General features: G+C 37.1%; 2 protein-coding genes across 2 annotated transcripts in view; one reads left to right on the top strand and one right to left on the bottom strand.

Annotated features, from left to right (window-relative positions):
- Positions 1–5551, bottom strand: part of RECQL (RecQ like helicase) — a 34729-nt gene extending 29178 nt beyond the window's left edge. Inside the window, exons 1-2 of the mRNA XM_082636072.1 lie at positions 5484–5551; positions 3108–3155 (exon numbers count right to left, since the gene is read on the bottom strand). Of these exons, the coding sequence (XP_082492198.1) occupies positions 3108–3123 (16 nt within the window). The 5' untranslated portion in view covers positions 3124–3155; positions 5484–5551. The remainder of the gene's footprint in view (positions 1–3107; positions 3156–5483) is intronic.
- Positions 5552–5717: 166 nt separating this feature from the next.
- GOLT1B (golgi transport 1B) lies at positions 5718–15891 on the top strand. Its single transcript, XM_082636076.1, has 5 exons — positions 5718–5866; positions 10935–11026; positions 12423–12601; positions 13414–13495; positions 15698–15891. The coding sequence occupies exons 1-5, from the start codon at positions 5842–5844 to the stop codon at positions 15734–15736; spliced, it is 417 nt and encodes a 138-aa protein (XP_082492202.1). The 5' UTR covers positions 5718–5841; the 3' UTR covers positions 15737–15891.
- The last annotated feature ends 8075 nt before the right edge of the window (positions 15892–23966 follow it).

Below are 23966 nucleotides of genomic sequence, written 5' to 3'. Positions count from 1 at the left end.
AATACAAAGAATTCCTGTCCTCTTTGGAGGAGAGGATCAGTGTATATTTGGTTGGACCAGGGACAGCTGTATCATGTTGGGGAGCCAGAGATTTAGAAGGTGGAAGTGAAGCTGTCACCATATTTTCCGTATTTAAGAAGGTCAGTGCAAGGTCAGGCCTGGTGACCTCACTGGCGTTGGGGCAGCAACTGGGTCCATGATTCCAGCTGCTGCTAGATATCCTTAGGGAAACAGCAGGGCCTGCAGCTCCTCTAGATCCTGTCGGTTCTCCTCCCTTGGCTTCTCTGAACACGCAGCCAGGTCATATGCAACTCCACGGGGAAGGACGTGAGCATTTTGACAGGTCCTGCATCACCTACACTGGAGGCTTTGAGGCAATAAGGGACTGATCTAGGTTCCGGTAAGATCCATCTTCGTGGGGGGCAGTTCGTTTGGGCATTCCCCACTGCATATGTATCTTCTCTTCCTAACTGCTGGCTCCGCCAGCTTTGGGTCCAGCTCCAGACACGCAGGCAACAGACAGAAAGAAAGAGCTTAACCACTTCCCATATTCACACCAAGCAGAATCCCTACAGTTAGTCCCTTACATCTCTCATAGTGGCTCTGCTTCCTGATCAAATCCTACATAACAGAGATGTTAATGTCAAACTATGCTACAAAGTCAGTATCGTCGTACCTTAGATAAAGTCCTGATTGACTAAGAGTATAAGAAAATAGAGCTAGTTGTAATAAATCAGGGTCTTTTCATGTTTTTGTTCAAAATTATATCACCTCTATTGCCAGCATGGACAACACATGACTTGTATTATTGGAGATGAGATTGAAAAGTGAAAGATTTCAATAATCCGTAACAAAGAGGGCTTATTACTATAATATATCTCAAGAGCACATAGTATTGAGCAGGGATCACACTCCAGAGTTCCTAAGCTTGCAGCTGATGCAAGGGAGGTACCAGTCTTCAGAAACAGCACATTTTCTAGCAATATCCCATACTGAAATGAACAACAAAAGGAAAGTGATTTGCCACAAGGGAAGCCATCAAATCCAAATCAATGAACGGTCTGAAGGCAACTTCAGAGGCATTTCACATATAGTTCGACATGTGGGTAGAACAATAGAAGAGGTGGGTTATTTGAAAGGGGCACAATATTGTAAAGGCAATGATTCAAAATAATCATCTCCTCTTAAATAAAATTTATCTATGTCATTACTCAGTTATTTTAAAATCATAGCCTACTGAGAAAGCTTAAAGTCTTGTTAAGTAGAATAACTCACTTATGCATTCCAAAAATAACTATACCGAACTGAGGCAAGGTTCCGTAACATCTCTGAAACCCTCACCTTTGTCTCTTAGTAAAGAACATTTGGATTAGCATTTAATATAACTTAAATTGTTACCATTTATTATTAACCCTTAAGCTGTGAGAATGAGTCATGAGACAAAGCCAAAATCTGTCACTATTTTTTTTCATATTTATATTTAAATAAATTGTAAAGTTTTTAGTGGTGGATGGGAGGATGCCATACTTAGGAAAACCATTTCTTTAAAGTTTGAAAAGAACCTAATCTTGTTACCCCGCTGTTAGTGCTAGTATGTAGCAAAGGCCATATTCACTATATCCTACAAAGGACAGGAAAATACCATAGAATAAGTTCCTCACTCCTGCCATCCACTTCTTTACTGAATAGGCAGCAAGACCTCACTATTAAGCACAATAGAATCTAGTCAAGTTTATAAAAACAAGCAATGGATGGAAATATACCAAAATACCAAGAGTAGCTGCCTGGAAAAGGTCAAATGGAAGTTTTTCTTTTATACTTTAAAAACGTTTCAAATAGCTCCACTTACAGGAACTTATCTTAAGGAAATAATCAGAGACGCACACAAAGTTTTTGATTCAAAGATGTTCAATGCAACCTTTTTTACAATTTAAAAATGGAGACAGACTAAAAGTTCAACACCAACACTAAAAGTGTTAATTGTTTAATGTCACTTCAAAACAATAAAATACAGAACAGTATTAAAAATAGAATATTTACAACATAGAATTTACTTAACAATGTCTATACTCTATATCTACATTATGTTTTTAAAAATCAAATTATCAAACATTATGTATAAAACGTTAAAAAATTTTGTTGAAAAACAATACATCTAAATGTTACAGTATTTAACCTGACTAGTGAGATTATAAATGATTTATATTGTCTACTTGATAATTTCTTAAGTTCCCAGAATGCTATCAAGAAACATATCATTCCTTGGAACTCTTATGTATTGTTTTTTGGGAACGTAAACTGGTATAGCCACGATGTAAAACAGTACGGTAGTTCCTCAAAGAATTAAACACAGAAATACCATGTTAACCAGCAATTCCACTTGTAGGTATATACCCCCCAAAACTGGAAGCAGGGGCTCAAATGGATATTTGTACACAATGTTTGTAGCAGCATTATTCACAAAAGCCAAAAAGTGAAATAACCCAATGTCCACTGACAGACAAATGGATAAAGAGAAGGTGGTATATACATACAATGGACTATGATGCAGCCTTAAAAAGATACATGTTACAAAACAGATGAACCTCAAAGACATGCTTAAGTGAAATAAGCCAGACACAAAAGGACAAATATTGTATGATTCCACTTAAATGAGGTACCTAGAATGGTCAAATTCACAGAGACAGAAAGCAGAATAGTGTTACCAGGGGCTGCAGGGAAGGGAGGACTGGGTTTAACTGGTACCGAGTTTCAGTTTGGAGTGATGAAAAAGTTCTGGAGATGGATAATGGTGATGACTGCACAACAGTGCAAATGCACGTAATGCCATGCACGTAATGCCACTGAACTGTATGCTTACAAGCAGTTAAAATGGTAAATTTCATTAAGTACATTTTCCCACAATGAAAAGAAAATCTGAAAAAACATCACTTCTATAATCAGAATTTTTAAAACAAGTATTTCTAAAATTTATTTTTATTAATTTCTATTAAAACTTTTTTAGAGCAGTTTAAGGTTCACAGCAAAATTGAGGGGAAGGTACAGAGAAAAACATGCAATTAGAAAGAGAAGAGAATGAACTACAAAATGTAATCATCTCCACTAACCTGAGACGGATGCCATTCTGAAGTTGAATTGGAGAGTCAAATTTCTTTCTAAAAGTGAAAGAAAAATCAGAGCAACAACTTTTTAAAAACAGTACTGCTGATAATGCTCAGTGATAATCTGTCATTACTAAGCACAAAAAATGTTAGAAAGTAAACTATATACTGCAGTGACCTTTCAATAAGGACTACATGCTTTTTCCCACTCTACTTTTTTATGGAAAACTCTCTAGATTTCAGAGAAGTGTCCAAAGTCACATAAACATATAATAACAAGTATGACGTCAAGAACACTGAACAAATATCTGCCAGACACAAAGCGATGTCACAAAAAAAGAGCAAAGCTTTGAGGTTAAACAGCTTTACCACTAAATTACTGTGTGATCTTAGCAAAGCTAAACAACTTGTTCGTCTCAGCCCCTTTCCCTGTCTCTAAAATTGGGATGGTGGAAGCTATTTTACAAATAACAAGTTGGATAGATTCAAATATCCCAGATGAAGCAAAACCCATCAACGTATATTCAAATTAATCATTTAACATTTTACTGAATATTTGCTTTAAAGGGTTACAATTTAGACTCAATCTTAAAAGAGGAATTGGTATTCTACAGAGGGGTGAGATTGCAGAGGGAGAGAACATGAGAAGGTCAGAAGTGGAAAAAAAGCCTGGTTTGTATTAAGGAACTCAAAATATTTCTGAATGATTAAAACTTAAGAGTACACACAAGCAAGTGGAAGGAGGTGAGGTTGGAGGGTAGGAACTTTATTTAGATTGTCCATCATCTCCAGGAACACCTCCCCCAACTCTGATATGGAAAACCAATAGTTTCCAAAACTAACTTAGAATGTTCTCCAAAGCTTCAGCATCACCCTACCGTTACTCAAACTGCTGACCTTATGCCGTTCCTCATGTAGAATTCTGTAGTCACCACTAGGCTGGGAAAATAAGTAGGGTCTTCTTTACCTTGCTAAGAAGTTTGGAAGGGCCACACCACTAAAAGATACTGAAGGTGGGGAGTAAACCAAGGACTTCTAATTCTTTATCGATATGAATATGTCTTCACCATTTTGTGCAAATATAATTCTCCTTCTCTAGACTGTAAGGTTCTCCAAGGGGGCAGGGATTGAGTCCCTTCACATCTGTATCCACATAGCCTAGCACAGTGCCTTGCATATAGTGCAGGCTCAGGTTTGCTGAGATTGAAAGCAGAGGGTTTTTCTATACTTATGAAAGGATGTAATCTACAACCATTTTGCCCCACTATTTTAAACGACTCCTTTGATTATACTGTTAAAAAACTGCTCATAAACTCCTTCCCCAAAGGATGTGATTTAATAGCAAAAGCTATCTGAACATAAAATACGTTCAAAAATTAATGAGCTATCTATAGCATGTGTGTCAGAAGTATACCTAGGCACTGTTAAAATCCAAAACAAACGGAGACCAGTCTTGAAAATTTTCTGGGCAGACAAAACCAGCACAGACATACAAACAAAGCTTAATTTAGCTTATTTTGAAAGACTAACTTGACCTGGGGCATTTTTTGTTTCTGCCTCTGGAAATCAGAAGCAAAACTCCAACTGTTTCCCAAGGTTGCTATGAGGTAACCACTAATCAATTCCCTATCCTTTAAGAAAATGTTAATATTATAACCAATCAGTGTGAAGAATAAACAGTCCTTACTAAACAAGCTGCTTTATAACAATATAGCCCTGAGCCTAATTCCATGTTTCGATTTGAGTGCTCCCGGTTGGCAAACTGTCTTTTTGGTGTGTACACAATGAACTTTTCACTAATTACTACTTCCATGATTCAGTGGTTTTACTTGCTATATCTGAACTTTTGCAAGCATCCTCAGGAAATATTTTACAGGGTCTCAGGCAGTCATGAATGCTTGACACCAAGTACCAAAGGCTAAATCACGCACACACATCCTCCAACTCCTCGCCCCCTGCGTTTAGACGCAACAGCAATTTAATAATACCCTCCCTTACGCTTAGGCGTTCCCAGTGGCGTTTCCCAATAAACAGTGGTTGCAAATAAACAGGCTGTGGTACCCAAGCCTCCTGCACGGAAAAGGCTGGTGATAAAAAAAAAGACCGGTCGGCAGTGGAACGTGCCCCTAAAGGACCGAGTTCCATTAGAGCTGAGCGATGATAGAGAGTTCCATTAGAAGGGCGAGGGCCCCTGTTTCTCCCCCGCCAATGTATTGGTGGAAGGAAGTGAGCCGGCCTCCTCATCAGCCAGGAAAAGGAATATTAGCTCTTTCAAAGCGGTAACGGGAGTTACCCCAGAACGTCTCCCCAGGGGGTTAAGGAACATCCTCCCCTCCTCAGTCTCCGACCCCAAAACGCCCCTGCCTCAGGTCCGCTACTCACCGCTTTCAGACGCGCTCCAACGAAAACTTCCCGCCACCAGGCTTTCCTTTCTTTCCAGCCAGGGGCATCCACCCTTCCGGGTCGGTCCTTTCAACCAATTGCAAGTAATACCCTTCTCTTATTGGTCAAGGGGTGTGGCCACCATTTGCGTCATTGAACAAAGCCACAGGTGATTGGTTGATGTTGGGATCAGGCTTAGCCAATGGAAAACGGCTTTGAATTGTGGTGGGGGCGGCTGCGTGTTTCCGGAAGACGTGGCGGCTTTCCCCTGGGCTGTTTCCCGGCTTCGTTCTCTCGACTTTGCTTCACACCCTGGCCGCCCCGAGGTGCTATCGACGCCGCCCTCACCCCTGCAGCCATGATCTCCTTAACGGACACCCAGAGTAAGTACCTGCTCCGAGGCCCCGCCTCGAGCCCCGGACACCCTTTCCTTGGGCTGGGTCTCGTCCGCCCGCCCCTCCGCCCGCCCGGGTCAATGAATGAAGCTCCGGAATGGGGGCGGCGGCCTGCTAGACACAGCTAGGGCTGTGGGCGTCTGGAGGGCTGCCTGGAGGAACCGAGGGCTGGACTCGCGGTGGCGGACCTGGCCTGGGGGGAGAGTCGGTGGGGTCTGGGGAGACGCCCTAGCTGGGGAGGGGGAGCTTTCGCCTGGCGTCTGTCTCGCACCGGGGTAGCGCAGCTCTCACTCCCAGGGAGATGGGCGCTTTGTTCCCGCGGGTGGCCACGACAGAAAGTTTGATGCGCTGTGCCCGCGGCCCACTCTTGGGGACATTTCTGCACGTGACATGCTTGGGGTCCTCTACAAGTTACTGCTGGTTATTTGGGAGGCCGAGTTTTAAATGTCACCTATGATAGGCTGTTTTTGAAAATGTGCTTACGCTTAAATATTTTGAGTATTTACCTTTTGCCACTACTGGAAGCAACCTTTTAAAAGTTCCTTGAAACAACTTCACTTTTCTACCGGCTACTGTCTCCCCAATAGTAAACTCTGTGTTTAGTTAAACGATTTCTTTCGTTAATATTGTATATTGTGCTTTGGTGGCATGTTTTATTATTTTAGCATCTTTCTGCCTGCCACAGAGTTCTCCAGGTTTATCTTATCTCTAAGATTAACATTGCTGTCTGTTTTCTTTTGCTATCAATATAAAATTTCCACTTTTCTATCCCTTTTTGTCAATCTTAATAATTTTGTATTTACATTTCTGCCAACGCTTCCTATCTTTTGATGGTCGTGATAGACTTTTTATCTCACTTTGTTTTATCTGCCACGCCTTTGTTTTTCTTATTCTAAATAACTTACTTGAATTTTAAAGATTTTAAGAACTAAACAGCCTGTTGAAATAAAAATAGAACTTCTTTTTAAAATGCCCTGTTTTAAAGTAGAGTCGTAAGGTTTGGATTCAAGTCATGGCTAACTTGAACTTCACCGAGCTGCTAATAACTCCTGCATACACTGCCACCCCAATCAGGCTCCCTCCCTTCCTCAAATTGGACTGGGTCTGCACCTTGGATGCCCATTTTGGTCTGCCTGTTTTGATCAGAGAAAATATAAGTATAGTCCTTTTTTGTTTGGGGTTTTTGTTTGTTTTTTGTGGGATGTTTTGGTTTACTGTTATAATAAAAGTAGCCATTGTATATAATTGTATAAAAGCATCTTATTTCAGTTTACCGTGGGCTTTTATATAAATAGTTATCCTTAATTCTTATAAGAGCCCTGTAGAGCAAAGACGAGTATGTCTCTTTTATAAATTAAAGGAGGCTCAAAAGAAATTCAGTGTATAATCATGAGGAAAGTGACAGAAACAAGACTTGATCCCAAATCTGCTGGCTCAAAAACCTTTGTTCTTTTCACGGTACCCTACTAGCATCTAAGAAGATTTGCTGTAAAGCTTATTTGAAATCTATCTTAGAATGATGAAATTGTTCCATAGCAAAAAGAGTTTCAACAGTTGATATTTATCCTTTAGAATTGTGCATTGATTTTTTTTTTGAGAGACTGTGTAGAATATTCAGAGCCTATTTTCTTTATGATGCAGTGTTCTGTTGCTCTCAATTGAAACCTAGAATTCAGCAGAATTGTGTACATAAATTGCTAGGATTTATTTCTAATACTGCTAATTACTCAGAGGAAGTACTTAATCTCTACACAGTTTTCCTATCTAACTTTCCTATCTTAGTCTGTGATTATTACATAAGTAAATATATGAACTACTTATCCTGTGTGTAGAGATTCTTTTCTACTGAAGTCTTATAGGGACAAGTGCCTGATTTACATCCTTCCAAAAACCAGAACAAGGGGGTTGGGTTAGAATGTGGGCAGAATAGGAAGCATTCTCCTCACTTCATTAAATTGATGAGGAGGATGAAATGATACTCTTTGCTGCTCATTTGCCAAGTGTTTTAGATAAGACAGTGGATCAGAACGCATAATGATTAGTGAACCAAAAGCTCTTTGGATTTCAAATGGTGTTTGTGTGTGTGTTTAACTGTAGGAATCAGCCATCATTCAAGTGACTTGCCAAAATTATTCTGGGATCCTGATTCTGGAAGAGAAGTACCAGACCAAGTACTGATCATAGTAAATAGCAATTCATAATTGTTTTAAGGAATTCTATAGTAGCACCCCCTACCTCACCCCACCTCCCCAAAAAACCCACAAGATTTATTGAGGGGTCTGGAGTGGGGCAGTTCCTATGCTGCCTCTAAATCTTTACTTCATTATGTCACATTGCCTGAAATTCCACCATGGTGTTCAATTGAGTTCTTTATTGTGACATTTTTACTTTTTGAAAGGAATGGGCATAGTAAGAAAGACAATGCTGCCTTAAAATGTCTTAAATAAGATATCAAAATGCTAACAGTGATTGTCATTGGATTAAGAATATCTCTCCTTATCAAATTTCTACAATAAGCTTTTGATTTTAGATACATTTGTTTTATTAGACTGATTTTATCAGATTGTGCTTTAAAAACACGCACGTGTGTGTGTGCGCACGCGCGAGCGGGAATGAAGGTTCTGGTGGTTTGAGAGCAGCTCCAAGTAGGACTTTAATAACCAGAGGGCTTGTGAATACATAGGCATAGGCAAGAATGGAATTCTGGAGGGGAGAAAATAACACAGCGAGGTCAGTTTGAGACTTTTGACCCACTCAGATCAGGGACTATTGGGCAATAACATGCTAGTGTCCGTTTTGGCAAAAATGTTACAGGCAACCCTCTCTTTCTGTACGACACTGGATAAAGTAGTGGGAATGTTTTGGTTTCCCCTGTTATAGTTGTAAGATGTGGAGCCTGAAGACTGGATTTGAATTCTAACCAGACTCCACACCACACCCCCGTCCCTCCCTGCACCTGTCCCCCTCCACACGCACATTTGCTGATTCTGTGATCAAGGGTGAATTATTAATCTGAGTCTTCAGTTGCCCACATGAAACATGGGGCTGGTGCTACTTTTTAATCCCCCAGTTTTGCTAAAGGAATTATGACATATTTTTATAAACATCTCATTAAATGTAAAACCATGTAGACATTGTCCTTTTTCACTGCAGTCAATTTCATACTGACATCTCCTTAGTTATGTTAGTAGCAAGCTAATTATATTAAACCTAAAGATGCTTCTCCCAGAAGTTCAGCCTACTCCAGTGCCCTTGAATTTCATTTAATCAAACATATTTAACCTGGCAAAAAAAAAATCTCTAGAATAATGTAATGATGCCTACCTTGCAGTAGTATGGGGGGGATTAAGTTCTGTAAGATACGTAAAGCACCTCGTAATGGGCAATTCATGGTAAATTCTCAATACATAGTAGGCATATTGCCATATAGTTTCCTTTCTGATGAACAAACGTCTGAAAATGTGTACATAATCATTAGGACAATTTGTGAAAACATAGAAATGAGTTGTATTTAAATAACTCAGCTGCCAGTGACTAAGTCCTAACTACTAAATAGTTATTTAATGGAATTGTCCTTGCTCTTTTGTCCATATTTTCCTGTAGGAAATGATGTCTGACACCTAAACAGTTATTTGGTTAAATTCTCCTAAAGCATTTAAGCATGAAGGTATGAGCCTCCAATTTTCATGAGAATTTGTGTCCGTGGAATACACTTACCAGTGTATTTATGGACAGGTACCCGAATTCTTTTAGACTAACTTTTGGAGAACAAGGCAGCTGGAATGGGAGGCAGGAGTTAACTGTATATTGAGGTGAAGGATGTCAAAAAAGCCATAGGATATAAATTTTCAACTCATCATAACATTTTACGTGGCTTAAATTTTTAAGTAGCTGTGACTTAGATTTTAGCTCTCTGGAGCCGAGGCAAAAAAGTTAAGTAACAGATCAGAAATCACTATTGTGTATTTAAAATTGTGTTTCCCAAAATATGGCAGTTTCGGTCTGATTTATTATTTTATGCAGATAGTGCTGCTAGGTAAAATAAGGATTGGTGACTGTTTCCTGAAATCAAAACTGAAATGATCAAGGAACTAATTTCATGGATTGTGCTTTGTAACGTTAACAGAATAGTACAACTGTAACCTTAGAAAGTTAAGACTCTTCAGACATAAAGATAAGTCTAGGGAGTGTAAAGGCAATAAAATATTAGTTTTGTATAAAGAGTAACCATAGACGTAAAAGCTTATACTTTGTCCATCACTCTATACTCAGTACCTAGAACAGTTGCTGGCATTTAGGAGTTGATCAACAATTCTTTGTTTTTGAATGAAAAAGTAAAAACCCAGAATATTAATATTAGGTAAAACAGTGTTCTTTGAAATGTTGGAGAGGTGATTTTAGGACTCTTAGACTAAATATGTGAATGGATGCATAGTTGAGAGAGACTCGTAGAAGATAAATCCATAATAAGCCGTCAAGAAGTTAAAAGTCTGAAAATTAACTTTGGAGGAGATGGCTTCTCGACTCAAAATCTCTCCTGTTGTCATTGTGAGAAGCAGTCTGTGCTGACCTCCCATAGCATTTCCAGTGGGTTAAGGAAGGAATTCATTTTCAGAAGGGAAAGAAGGAACTGCAGATATTGTGCATACCAATACTAGTCATGGAATATGAAAGGAGAAAAGGAGACAAAAGTGAACCCACATACTTATGTCTGATGCCAGAAGGGCTCTTGGGACGGAAAAAATAATATAACCAAAGGTTTAGATTCCTGATTTGTCTTTCTCTATTATGGGTATGTTTGTGAGAAATGCTCTCTCTCATATAAGGATTAGAAATTCCCATTCATATTTTAAATTTTGCGAGTAATTTTCTGTTGTTAATTTAATTTGTTCTGGATCTTAACGAATGTCAGTCATTATGTCAGCCTGCAGTGTTGGGGTCCTATTTCCTTATATCAGTCAAAAGAAAAACTGAAAATTTCTTCTTGCTTAGTTTATGAGGATCTTAATGTAACTTTACTTTTGCTCTACCCTTAACCATATAACTTATATTGCAGAAATTGGAATGGGATTAACAGGATTTGGAGTGTTTTTCCTGTTCTTTGGAATGATTCTCTTTTTTGACAAAGCACTACTGGCTATTGGAAATGTGAGTTTTTCAATATATATTTTAACTAAATTCATAAGGAAGTTTTAACTACTAATGAATTATTGCCTGCTATGAAATTGGGGGGAAATAATTCACTGTTATTCATATGAAGACTCCTGTTACATTCTCTGATTTCATCAGGGGTGGAACCTGACAGCTTTCTGTTTAAATAAAAGATAAATGCTTAATGAAGTTTTCTAATTCCATAACTGCTCTGTTAAGTGTTTGATATGTGATTTACAATAGATAAATCAAGACTGCCTCAAATAGTTCAAAATAGATGACTTGATAGCCCCATGTCTTGGTAAATTTGTTAATGTTTTGACTTTACACATCTGAGATTTAACATTTGCTTAAATAGCATAAAATGAGCAGATTTTTAAAAACCACTTAAACCTTTAAAAAATATATCTATATTAATAATTGACCTAAGAAAAGTGTGTATATTGTTTATTTGGAATGTGTACTCTGTTGTCCATGTGTGAAGGCTGTGCAAGAGTTCTAGAAATAAATAATAACCCTTCTAAGAGGGCAATAAAGTCACTGAATAACGATAAAATATTTTTGAAGTGTATGTTAACATTGGGCTTTTAATTGGACATTGGAAAATATAAAGGGTAACAATTGTTCAAAATTAATGTTTTAATAAACAGTAATATAAACAGCATTGGTATCTCAGAATGTGAAGCTTAACCATTAGGCTTAATAAATATTTTTGTGAAATATTTTTCACTGAAGAATGGTTATGAAGAAAGGCAAGTATTTGGGAATAAAACCTTGGAAAACGCAGGCATTTAGTCAATCACCATCTCTTGTCCATTGTCTGAAAACATACAAACTATAAGTATATTTGAGAATGCATGGCTGTATTTCATTTCTGCTGCTCCCAGATTTCCGGAATTAATAAAACTAGGATCTTCTTGCTGGCTTTGCCTGGTTTCTTCTACTACCAACTGGGCCATGTCAGGTTTTCTCCCATCCATAGGAACTCCTATCACCCCTGATCAAGTTTTCAGAACCAGGAGTACCTTCGGTTGACATATTTACAGACACCTTCGCTCTCTTGACTTGCCGCTCATCTGTTTGACTAAGCCATCGCCATCTAGCTAAAGCCGGGGAAACCACTGCAGATGCAGATGCCGCTGGGTGACACCTAATCTTTCTTTGTTTCTCTTTTCTTCATCTAATCAAGATAGAAGAGGACTGAACACAGTGGGATACAACTGCAGCTTTAACGTGGTTCTGCCTCTTGGTGTGCATTGTAGTTTTCTCTGGCCAGTTGCTCACATTAAAAGCCACATGTCTTTTTTATCATATTTAGCTTTGACCTTACCCCTGCAAACATATGCAGTGCATTTAACTGCTTTTTCTGTGTTACGTTTTCCTCCTCTTCTAGGTTTTATTTGTGGCTGGCTTGGCTTTTGTAATTGGTTTAGAAAGAACATTCAGATTCTTCTTCCAAAAACATAAAATGAAAGCTACAGGATTTTTCCTGGGTGGTGTATTTGTAGTCCTGATTGGTTGGCCTTTGATAGGCATGATCTTCGAAATTTATGGATTCTTTCTCTTGTTCAGGTAAGGCAACCATTTTATTTTATTGTTTCTCTTTCAGTAAACCATAATGTCAAATAATTATTACAGAAACCCAGATGTGTTTATCAGATGCAGATGATTGTTATTTTATAAAGTATTTTCAATGCAATAAAATTTATTTTGTTGGCATTTTACGGCACTCTGTTTATGTTTGGTATCTTCATCAACCAGACAGTGATAGATAGATAGACAGATAGATAGATAGATAGACAGATAGGTAGATCGATAGATAGATAGATCCAGCATTTTAATATGTAGACCTGATGCTGTACAGTTCCTGTCACTTGATGACACTTTCTTTAGTGCATGTAGATATTAGAAAATTTTGGACCAAATACATTATGGGAGGTTTTGATCAGTTAATATTTTACAAATGCCACTTACCCAGTAAATAATAGTATGCAATGTGAGAAAATACTTTCAAGTAAGTTGGTTTATTTATTCAAGAAAGGTGTATCATTTGTCTTCTATCTGCCAAGCACCATATTGCCCACAGGAAACAAACATTATTAAGTGCCAAATCTGCTTTAGAGAATCTCTCATTTCTAATATGGGAAATAGACTGTAAAGATACCAGTAGGATGTAATAATAATGCCATTATAGATGTTTATGCAGACTGTTATGAGCACAACTAAGGAAGGGATCAAATCCAGGGAGAGGTAAGAAATAACTGAATTTGAAGTCTCTTAAAACATTCAAAACTTTAACAGGATCCTTTCTTTTTACATGGCTAACTGTTCATTTTGGTAATAGAGAATGTGTTCATTCTAAGAACTTTTTTCGCCTCTCCCAGGGGCTTCTTTCCTGTGGTTGTTGGATTTATTAGAAGAGTGCCAGTCCTTGGATCACTCTTGAATTTACCTGGAATTAGATCAGTAAGTAATCATATATTTAACAATATGTTTTTTAAACCATTAAAATAAATGCTCTCTGGGGGGAGGGACGGCTTGGGAGTTTGGGGTTAGCAGATGCAAACTATTATATATAGAATGAGGAAACAACAATGTCCTACGGTACAGCACAGGGAATTATATTCAATATCCTGTGATAAACCATAATGGAAAAGAATGTAAAAAAGAATGTGTATGTGTGTGTGTGTGTGTGTATACACACACACACACACACACACACGTATAACTGAATCACTTTGCTATATAGCAGAAATTAATACAACATTGTAAATCAACTATACTTCAATAATTTTTAAAAGTTTTTTAAATAAAATAAAAATTTTAAAGATAAATAAATGCTCTCTGATGCTCTTTGAAGAAATTTGAGGAATTGATACACGATTGATAAGTTTTTTATTATGATATAAATAGTTGCATCGCATAGATCGTGGTTACCATGAATACCAGAGAAAATAATCATTGCTAAACCTATAGAACCTGAAATGTGGTTTCACTGTATCCATTTTTAATGTTGTTCTCTCTTTTTTCATGTAACTTGGATTGATATGCTCTGCTGCCTTTCTCTTTGAGAGTTCAAGGCACTTTTCAATTAACTTTTATATGATCTCTAATTTTAGAAGCGATAATATAAAAGGACACCATTATTTCTTACAAATATTTTCTCTCTTAGACTGTATCACCACATGGAGTGCTTTAAGACAATTAAATAAAGCACTGTGATACTGGGAGTCAGATGACAAAATTCCGTTCCTAGCTCTGTCCACAGTTAGAACAGTCTTGTCAAATCTGTTCCTCCAGGGCAGGCAGTCAGCTTCTTAAAGTTGTTTGCAGACTTTTGTAGATGCTTCTAGAGAGGTAGTTCATAGCATTTATTGAATTCTCAAAGAGCTAAAGGATGGCTTACCCACTAAAATAGGTACCACTATAAGCCTAATCTCATTTCCATCCTCAAATCAGAACCTTGCAGCCCAGATAACCTAGACAGTTTTTGAAGTTACCTTTGGAGAGACAATGTTGTGCTTTCTCTTCATCTAAATTTACCGTAAAATTCTAATGAATCCATGAGTGCTTTGAGAGCAGCTTTTAGTTTCAGTGTGCCAATCACCTATTTGCGATAATATAAAATGCTAGAACCTAGGCTTATAGGGGTATATCCTGATTTCATTTGCATTAATCCCCAAACTCATACAGTAGTCAATGTTGTTTATACTTAGAATGTCTTTTGAATGTACTAAAACTTCTAGTTATAGAGCTGTAATCATTAATCATGTCCTTAATTTAAGGATTCTTCAGTATTTGCATAAATGGACATCCAATACTATAAATTGTGTTTCCTATTATTATTACTTCATTATAATAAATGCTTAAGTAAAAATGTGAATAATGAAAGAAAGGGTTAGATGACTGCTAGATTTTGATAGTGTTATATAGTCACTTGGGTTATGTAACTTTTAATATCTTCACTAATTACTTTGTTTCAACATCTGTTTGCATCACCATCTGGAATGCTGAAGAAAGCCCAATTGCTTTATATTTGGGGTGGAGTAACCAAAGTAAATAACCACTTACATTAATGTGTGTTAAAACTTATGTTCCGTAATTATCGATTTATGCTTGCATCATTAAGTCTCTTTTTAATGTCATTGCCACTTTCAGTCTGAAGTCCAGAATACACATTTAAAGTATTTTTAGTCAGTAGCTATTGTTAATTATTGAACTTAATGGAGCTAAATCTGTTTGTTCAAAGACTACATAGGCCCAGAAGAGATCCACAATAATGGTCAGTTGAAATACCTTATTGGGTTCATTAATGCATGAATGGCTGACATTTCAGCTTTTTATTTTTTTACTTTTTTTTGTTGAGCTAGCAGCATTAACTTCATCTTATCCAATTTTTTTTATTCATTGCATTGTGTTTCTTGTATTGCACCCTTAAAGTCATATGTGTAACATGTCATGCAGAAACAACTTATAGAAAAAAAATTTTTTAATATACATTTATATGTCAGAAGATGGTGGTGAGTAGTACTGGATTAATCGTTGTCAGTCATACCTTAACTTTCCACAAATCTTATAAAGCTGGGTTTTTTAATCAACATTTAAAGTGTTGATGTAATATTTTATAGTGCTCTAGGCTTTCATTTAATTATGTTTTTCTTCTTGCAGTTTGTAGATAAAGTCGGAGAAAGCAACAATATGGTATAACAACAAGTGACTTGAAGACTCATTTAAAATATTGTATTATTTATAAAATCCTTTGAAGAATATTCAGCACAAAATTAAATTACATGAAATAGCTTGTAATGTTCCTTACAGAAGTTTAAAACGTATAGCCTACAGAGTAGCAACAGCAGTTAACAAAGAAGCAGTGAAAACAGACTTCTCACCAAGTCATCTAAGAAGTCAGCAAGCAAACCGAAGGAGATGACATCTATGTTACAATGCATATTGAAACTCTTGAAGGGGATTTTTTACCGTTTTTCCACAATGTGTGAAACACAGCCATCGTTAGAGAACTGTAGTGCCTGTTTCTTTTCTTTTTATTTTGAAGATGCAAGCACACCCATAGGCATTTGCTTTTTAGAACTGTAATGTCCTCTGCAACAGCGAAAATATTTCCAGTTGCACTGTGTCTCTGAAAGTGATGCATGAGTTAGATTGGATTATGTCATCGTGATATATAAAAACCAGGAAAACTCAGTGTCGATGTATGAATCACTTTTTTCTCCCTTTTTTTTTTTTTTGGTAAACGTATGGTTAAAATAAAACTTTTGTCGTTCTTCTGAATCTTAATATTTTAAAGCCAGATGAAAATCTGAACTAGATATTCTTTGTTGGAATATGCAAAGGTCATTCTTTACTAGCTTGTAGTTTCTAAGTTATAGCTGACTCAGCACTTTTTCTTTCAGGAACACATTCTGGAAGTCCTCATACTTCTTGGGACTCTCACGTGAGCATCTGTATCTTTCATGACATGTAAGCATTTAACAAAAAAAGCATTCTTGGTGATGAAGGAGTCTGTTACCTAGCTCATTTCATTGAACAGTTTGTTATTTAAGATACTACATGATGCAACCCAAATGGATATTTCCATGTTGTGATCCAGTTTTTCTTTTTCTTTTATTTTTAAAATTTTAGTGGTGATTTATTATTTTGCTTTTCATAAAATAACTACTGGTAATATTTACTTTAAGATGTACCGTGTTAAAAGGTTAAACTTAAAGGGCTATTTACATAAGCCAAGTTTTCCCTTATTTTCAGCTTTTTCATAACATAAAAATCAATATGCATAATGTGTGTTTCGTATGATCACTCTTGATTTGAGTTCATGGAGAGAATATCTGAGTTCACATACTAAATTATTTTACTGTAATTAAACTGGCTATAGTTCTGAAAAACATGACACTACAAAAATGATGTGTTGTCTTCTCTACTGTTGCTGCTTGACAGGCAGTAGGAAACAGTAGTTGTTTCTTCATTAGTAGTTTTCCAAGGTGGCACCCTTTTGGTAGATGTAGGAAGACATTTCAAGAGTCATAGTACTATTTGTTTTACCACTAATGATTATATTATTTACTCTTTTTTTTAACAGTTGCAAAGCTTTTTAATGTATAAAATCATAATTGAAATTTGTGATTTTTATTGACAAATGTGTCTACAAAGTATATTACAGCCTATGTTATTTTTAGTTAAATCTCTTGATGCACAGAGAGGTTCCAACCTTGCTCATCTAAAGAAGGAAGGACTTGGTAGATAGTCTAATGGTTCAGCCTTGTGGATTACTGTCTTTTTGGTACTGGCATTTGACTTATAATCTGTGAAAACAGATGATATTGACAAAATGAGACTCCTACCTCAATAGTTCATGGAATAATAAGAAACCTAGTGTTGTGTCTAATGTTCTTCAAAAAAGTAATATCCTCACTTGGAGAGTGTCAAATATATACATATTTTGGGGATTGACTTATACAAGTTGCCCTGTAGGACTCTGTTATACATATTTTTGACTGACCCATATTATTTACAGTGGCTAGGTAATTCTACCTTTTTAAAGCAAGAACAGTATCTGTTAATGTATGGAACATCTGTATTATTTAGCTCCTTTGTAGACATGAATTTCTATCAAAATGTTCTTTGCACTGTAACAGAAATCTCTTTTTCAGCAATCTTATTTCAGAAAGCATTATTAGAAATGTGTAAAGGATATGATAATCTCCCAGTCCTTAGTAAGAGTGAGAGGCTTGGAGCAGTTTTCAGTTTTAAATGAGTCCACAGTTTATCTCAAATGTGAGTTTGGGACTGCTTGGCAGCATTGTATGTTTCTTATTCAGAACCATTGATGAGGCTCTATTTTTAAACATACTTGTCTTCTGACAGAAAGGACTGTACATCATATTGTTTGTTCCTTTCCAAAATTAGTCTTCTGTCTTTGTGACAAAAAAACATACTCTGATTATTGCTATAAAGATGGAGGAGAAGGTCTAATACTACTTGGCCTTAAGTGTTTCTGGCATTGTTCAAATGTATTTTCTGTAAACAGAAACCTATTTGGAATGTTTTCCTTTTCCCCTTATAAATTGTAATTCCTGGAATACTGCTGCTTTTAAAAGTCTCACAGATTATATGATCTAACAATTGAATATTGTAAATACACTTGTCTTACTTCTCAATAAAAGGGTACTTTTCTATTAACTGGTGGTTGTCTCAACTTGGGCTGCTATAACAAAATTCCATAGACTGGCTTACACAACAGATGTTTACTTCTCATGGTTCTGCATCCTGGGAAGTCCAAAATGAAGGTGCTGGCAGATTCAGTTTCTGGAGAGGGCCCTCTTCCTGGCTTGCAGACAGCTGCCTTCTCACTGTTTCCTCACATGGCAGAGAGAAAGAGAAGGAACAAGTTCTCATCTCTCTCCTAATAAGGACACTAATCCCTTAATGAGGAGCCCCATCTTGATAACCTCATCTAAACCTAATTGCCTCCCAAAGTCCCACCCCCGAATACCATGATGTTGGGGGTTAGGGTTTCAACATGTGAATTTGGAGGGAACACATTCAATCCATAACAATGGTCAGATGTATTTTTATTAAGAAATTCTAAAACTTTAGCATTGCACAATAACCCACCTCGTGTTTTGTTTTCTTTTAACATCTTTATTGGAGTATAATTGCTTTACAATGGTGTGTTAGTTTCTGCTTTATAACAGAGTGAATCAGCTATACATATACATATATCCCCATATCTCCTCCCTCTTGCATCTGCCTCCCACCCTCCCTATCCCACCCCTCTAGGTGATCACAAAGCACCAAGCTGATCTCCCTGTGCCATGCGGCTGGTTCCCACTAGTTATCTATTTTACATTTGGTAGTGTATATATGTCCATGCTACTCTCTCACTTCGCCCCAGCTTACCCTTCGCCCTCCCCATGTCCTCAAGTCCATTCTCTACGTCTGCATCTTTATTCCTGTCTTGCCCCTAGGTTCTTCAGAACCTTTTTTTTTTTTTTAGATTCCATATATATGTGTTAGCATACGGTATTTGTTTTTATCTTTCTGACTTACTTCACTCTGTTTGACAGCCTCTAAGTCCATCCATCTCACTACAGATGACTCAGTTTCGTTGCTTTGTATGGCTGAGTAATATTCCGTTGTATATATGTGCCACATCTTTATCCATTCATCTGTCGATGGACACTTAGGTTGCTTCCATGTCCTGGCTATTGTAAATAGAGCTGCAATGAACATTGTGGTACGTGACTCTTTGAATTATGGTTTTCTCAGGGTATATGCCCAGTAGTGGGATTGCTGGGTCATAACCTCCTGTTTTTAAATTAGCCTTATATGCAGTTTTCTTTTTTATATAATGGTCACATCTTCCATATCCAAACTGTTTAAATGTAATCATAAATAGAAATAGACTTCAGGTAAAAAAGTGAGCAGTGAATTTAGAAATTAGTGGAGAAATGCTTAATTTTTTTTCTCTACATGGAAGGAATATATAATACTTAAGTATTTGTGACTTAAATAAAATCACTTAACGTCTGCAATGTTTTGATCTTATACTTTAGTAAGGCCGAAAACCACTGGCCAAATCTACCAATTAAGGTACTCAATAAGTATTTGTTGAATCCAGTCATTAAACTGCAAGTCTTGACTATTGTCTGGTGAATCTGTTATTACAGTATCCAGCACATCTTTCTAACAAAGGTTCCAACTTCTGCTCTTCTGCTACTTGTATCCATATAGGAGGTTGGGCATAGAAATGGCATCCCCAAATCCTTCATCGACTGATACTTTTTCATGGTCTTACCTTTACCAGCTCTAAGACCTATCAAAAGGTCACCTCTGTTTGACTGACTAGGCCAAAACAGCTGGCCCTTCCTTGTCCTCTCCTAGAACCTGCCAATTGTTTTGTGGTATTTACATGTTTTGCGAAAAGACATTCTTGAAGTTCAAAGCCTTAAGTAAAGGACGGTAAAGACACTGGCCAATGAGTGGGGAGTTTTATTTTGGATAGCAGGCCTTCTCAGTGTCCCTAAATCTCCTCCTAAAACCGGTAGCCCTTTGGGGAAATTACTTCTTCCACCCCTTTGTGAGACAGCTGGCCTATGGGGCCGACTAGCCTTCAGAGAATAAAGCCAAAGTAGGACTTGAACCCAATGACCTCATCATCCTGTACCAAAACCCTCTATTCTGTTATCAGAGAGTAATTTGGATACTTGAGTATCTCAATAGCCATATTGTCCAGGTAATCTTACCCAAGGTAGGAGCTGTTTGAGAAAGACAAATATCATGTGATAGCACTTATGTGTGATTTCTAAAAAACTGATACAAACAAACTTAAAACAGAAATAGACTCACAGACATTGAAAACAAACTTACTGGTAACCGTAAGCAGAAGGGGGGGTAGGTAAATTAGGAATTTTGGATTAACATATACACAGTACTATGTATAAAATAGATAAACAACAAAGACCTACTGTATAGCACAGGGAATTATAGTCAATATCTTGAAATAACATGTAATGGAAAAGAATCTGAAAAAAAGTTTTATATATATATAACTGAAATACTTTGCTGTGTACCTGAAACTAACACAACATTGTTAATCAACTATACTTTGATTTAAAAATGTATAAATAAAGTTTTTAAATTTTTTTTAAAAAGATAGCTGTTTTCTGTGTGAACACAATAATCACTGACCTTGTAAGAATGCAGTTTAAACTGTGACAGTATTTTTTAAATGGGGCTTGGGCACGCTCCAGTCAACTAGAAGAATTCAGATAACATCAGTGATGCAGGCAAAATGACCTCCATTAAATATGCCTTTTAAAAAGGTTTTGGATCCAATTTATACAGTACCCACTGCCAGGTCATCATATCAGCAGAATAAAATGTACTGGTTTTATGCAACAACTTTTTTTCTCAAATAAGTAACTTTTCTTAGCCCATCTCTAGGTTTAGACCTGTAAAAATCTTAAAATATTGTGAATTTAACAAAAACATTGGATTGGGAGTCAATGCCCTTTTAGAACAAACACATTCTGGCATGTTACTTTTGATAAGACTACAATATTGATAATATGTCAAAGCCATTCTGCTCACTTGTGCATATTATGCTGAAAATGGCAGCTTTGACGTAAAACATCTGTTTGTGAATTCATTAGCGAAACTGTTATAGACAAACCACGTTAATTATATTTTCCTTAAGATTGTAAATGCAAATCACAGTTTGATGGGCAGTTTATTTTCCTGTCCCTCTTTCTAAAACCTTTGTGTGTTTTTGGTATGGAGAGGGGGAAAAGACATTTTAGTTGTTTGTTAGGGTAACCTAATAACTGGGTTTCACTTATGAATTCTTTTAAAATATAAACGCATAATCTTTCTTCTGTTGCTTTTTTTTGGAAGTTGTTACAATCCTTTGAAATTAAATTCTAAAATCCTAAAACCTAATATTTAAGGGAATAATTGAGTTTCTTTAGATATGGTGATAACCTTTTAGTCCTTAGTTTTTATCTTCCTCCTCTTCTAAAACAGTGGAAAACACTACATTCATGGTTCTGACTCCTTCTTGCTATACTTATTCTTTAAAAGGGGTAAATATTCCTCAAGTTTCTACCTACAAACTACTTTCTATATTTCATTCTCATTTACTAACCAGATCTCAGTTTTCTTGGGGGCACATGATCGTCAATTCCAAACATCAAATGCCCAAACCCCAGTCTCTCTTAGACAAGTATTTACTGGTAGATAGCACCACCCCTCAAACTTCAGTCCCAAACTAGACTCATCTAGTCCCTCTCCGTTATCCCTGATGTTTCTATTGTTAACCATTCTCCCAGCCATGTAGACTCTAAGCGTTAGTTTTTTTTTTTATCACTTTTTATATCCTGTAAGCTTTACTGCTCAAAATGTCCAAGGATTAGTAGACTAGCATCCATTAGCATCACTTGGGAGTTTATTACAAATGCAGACTCTCAGGTCCCACCCCAGCTATAATGAATCAGAATGTGCATTTTAACAAGATTCCCAGGCGATTCAAAAGCGCATTAATACCTGAGGACCACTGCTCTAACATTCCGAAGAAAGTGACCATCTCTCTCATCCATGGTACTTTAGCCTATGGCGGCCACTCTGGTCCTTGTTCACTGTCTGCCTGTGTATAGAACTGTTTCAACTGGATGTTGACAAATGTGGGTCCTTTTCTTCTTGCCTTCCACAAACTCCCTTTTTTGCAGTTCTCTTCCACATCATCAATTTCTCCTTCTCTGCTGATCATCCCCATCAGCATACATGTTCTGCAAATGGTCATCAAAAGAAACCAACAGACCTGGTTGATTTAAGCAAAAGAGGACTTTATTAAGAGGACAGTGCAGTTAGTATCACTATTCCTCTAGCACTGGATGCTGATGTCTGTCACTAGCATTGTAGCCAGTATTGCCCCCACAAACTCAAGCATCCTACAACCAGTGCTGCACCAGAAAGTATTTCTCCTACTCCCCACTTTCTTCCCTCCCCAGCTCCAGAGGAGTGGGTACATCTGATTGGTGAAGCCTGCCTCATGCCCACACTCTACCTGATAGGGAGGCTGGTAAAGAGTGTCTAGCATTTTCAGCTTCTACAATACAAGGAAGATGCTGCCTCCCACCAAGAATCATAATTTATAGTTTAGGGAATGTCCGAAGTTCCCTAAAATTGAAAGGATTCAGATTTGCTGAGAGGCTAAAAAAAAAAAAAAAAAAAAATAGCTCACTTCCACCACACTCGCATATCTTTTTTAAAAGTTCATTTTCCTTTCCCCCTTTTGGTGAAATTTCTAAAAGTTGTCCACACTTGTCCTTATTTCCTCATATCCTATTCAACCCACCCCAGTCTAGCTTCTGTCCTCAAAAGCCATCATATTCTCAAATCCAGCAGACACTTCTTAGCTCACATCAGTTTAACCTTTCAGTGTTATTGGATAGTCTCCCAGCTCCCATGGTCTCATTCTCCTGGAATTTTTCTTTCCCACTGCTTCAGTTCAGCTTCCTTTGCTGACTTTCCCTCTGCTCAATCTCCGTAGGTTTGTTCTCAGAGCTCTATCTCTTCCTCTCTTTAACTCCATTCACTCCCTAAGTATTTTTTCAATCCCAATTTTTTCCTGCCTTAAAATTCTCAAGATTCTTAAATCTGATAATTCCTGCCTTTAGAGAAAAAAAAAATCTATAGGCTGCTGACCTGTTTGCTGAGCTCTAGAGTTTTGCATCTGCAACTGCCTACTTCACATTTCTCCTTGGATGTCTAATATACATTTTAATTTTAATATGTCCAAAGACAACTCTTTATTTCCCTCTCTTAACTGCTTCTTTATGAAGTCTCTCCAATTTCAATAAAGAGTTTCATCATGCACCCAGTGATTAAACCAAAAATCTAAGAGTCATCCTTGATTTATTTTTCTTAAACTCTCATATACGGTTTATCCACAAGTCCATGTTTTCTGCCTCCCAAATTCATTACAGCTCTCCATTCCTTGCAAGGACTCCCCTAATCGAAGCCATCATCATCTTTTGCTTATAACCAAGTTGCCATTTCTTACTCTCCAACCTCAATTTACAGTGTCCTCCGCTGACACCCACACAGCTTTGGCTCCATTGGTCTCCTTCCTGTTCTTCAAAGAAGCCAAGCTCCTTGCCATCCCAAGATTTTGTATTTTTCTTCTGTCTGAGAATGTCAGCAATACTGATTCCCACCCCAGTTTATCCCACCTTATCTTTCCAGACCCCCTTTTATTCTTACCTTCCCTAAAGTAGCCCACCACTTACCTTATCACATCGTTTTGCTTACTTTTCCTTTATAAAGCATTTTAAAATTCTGTAATTACCTTATTTACCGGTTTGGAGTGTTTCCCCCCCCCTGACTAGAAGATAAGCATGATCAAAGCAGAGACTTGTCTTTT

This window comes from Mesoplodon mirus, assembly GCF_964341445.2.
Source record: "Mesoplodon mirus genome assembly, chromosome: 11".
NCBI lineage: Eukaryota > Metazoa > Chordata > Mammalia > Artiodactyla > Ziphiidae > Mesoplodon > Mesoplodon mirus.
The sequence above is the reverse complement of the archived record's forward strand: the minus strand, read 5'-3'. Positions and strand labels throughout refer to the sequence as shown.

What these genes read in the sequence shown, in the direction of transcription:
- GOLT1B (XM_082636076.1), top strand. Translation starts at nt 5,842, where the DNA reads ATGATCTCCTTAACGGACACCCAGA. An exon ending in CTCCTTAACGGACACCCAGA is followed by an intron (nt 5,867 to 10,934) that starts GTAAGTACCTGC and finishes CTTATATTGCAG; the next exon opens with AAATTGGAATGGGATTAACA. An exon ending in ATTTACCTGGAATTAGATCA is followed by an intron (nt 13,496 to 15,697) that starts GTAAGTAATCAT and finishes TTCTTCTTGCAG; the next exon opens with TTTGTAGATAAAGTCGGAGA.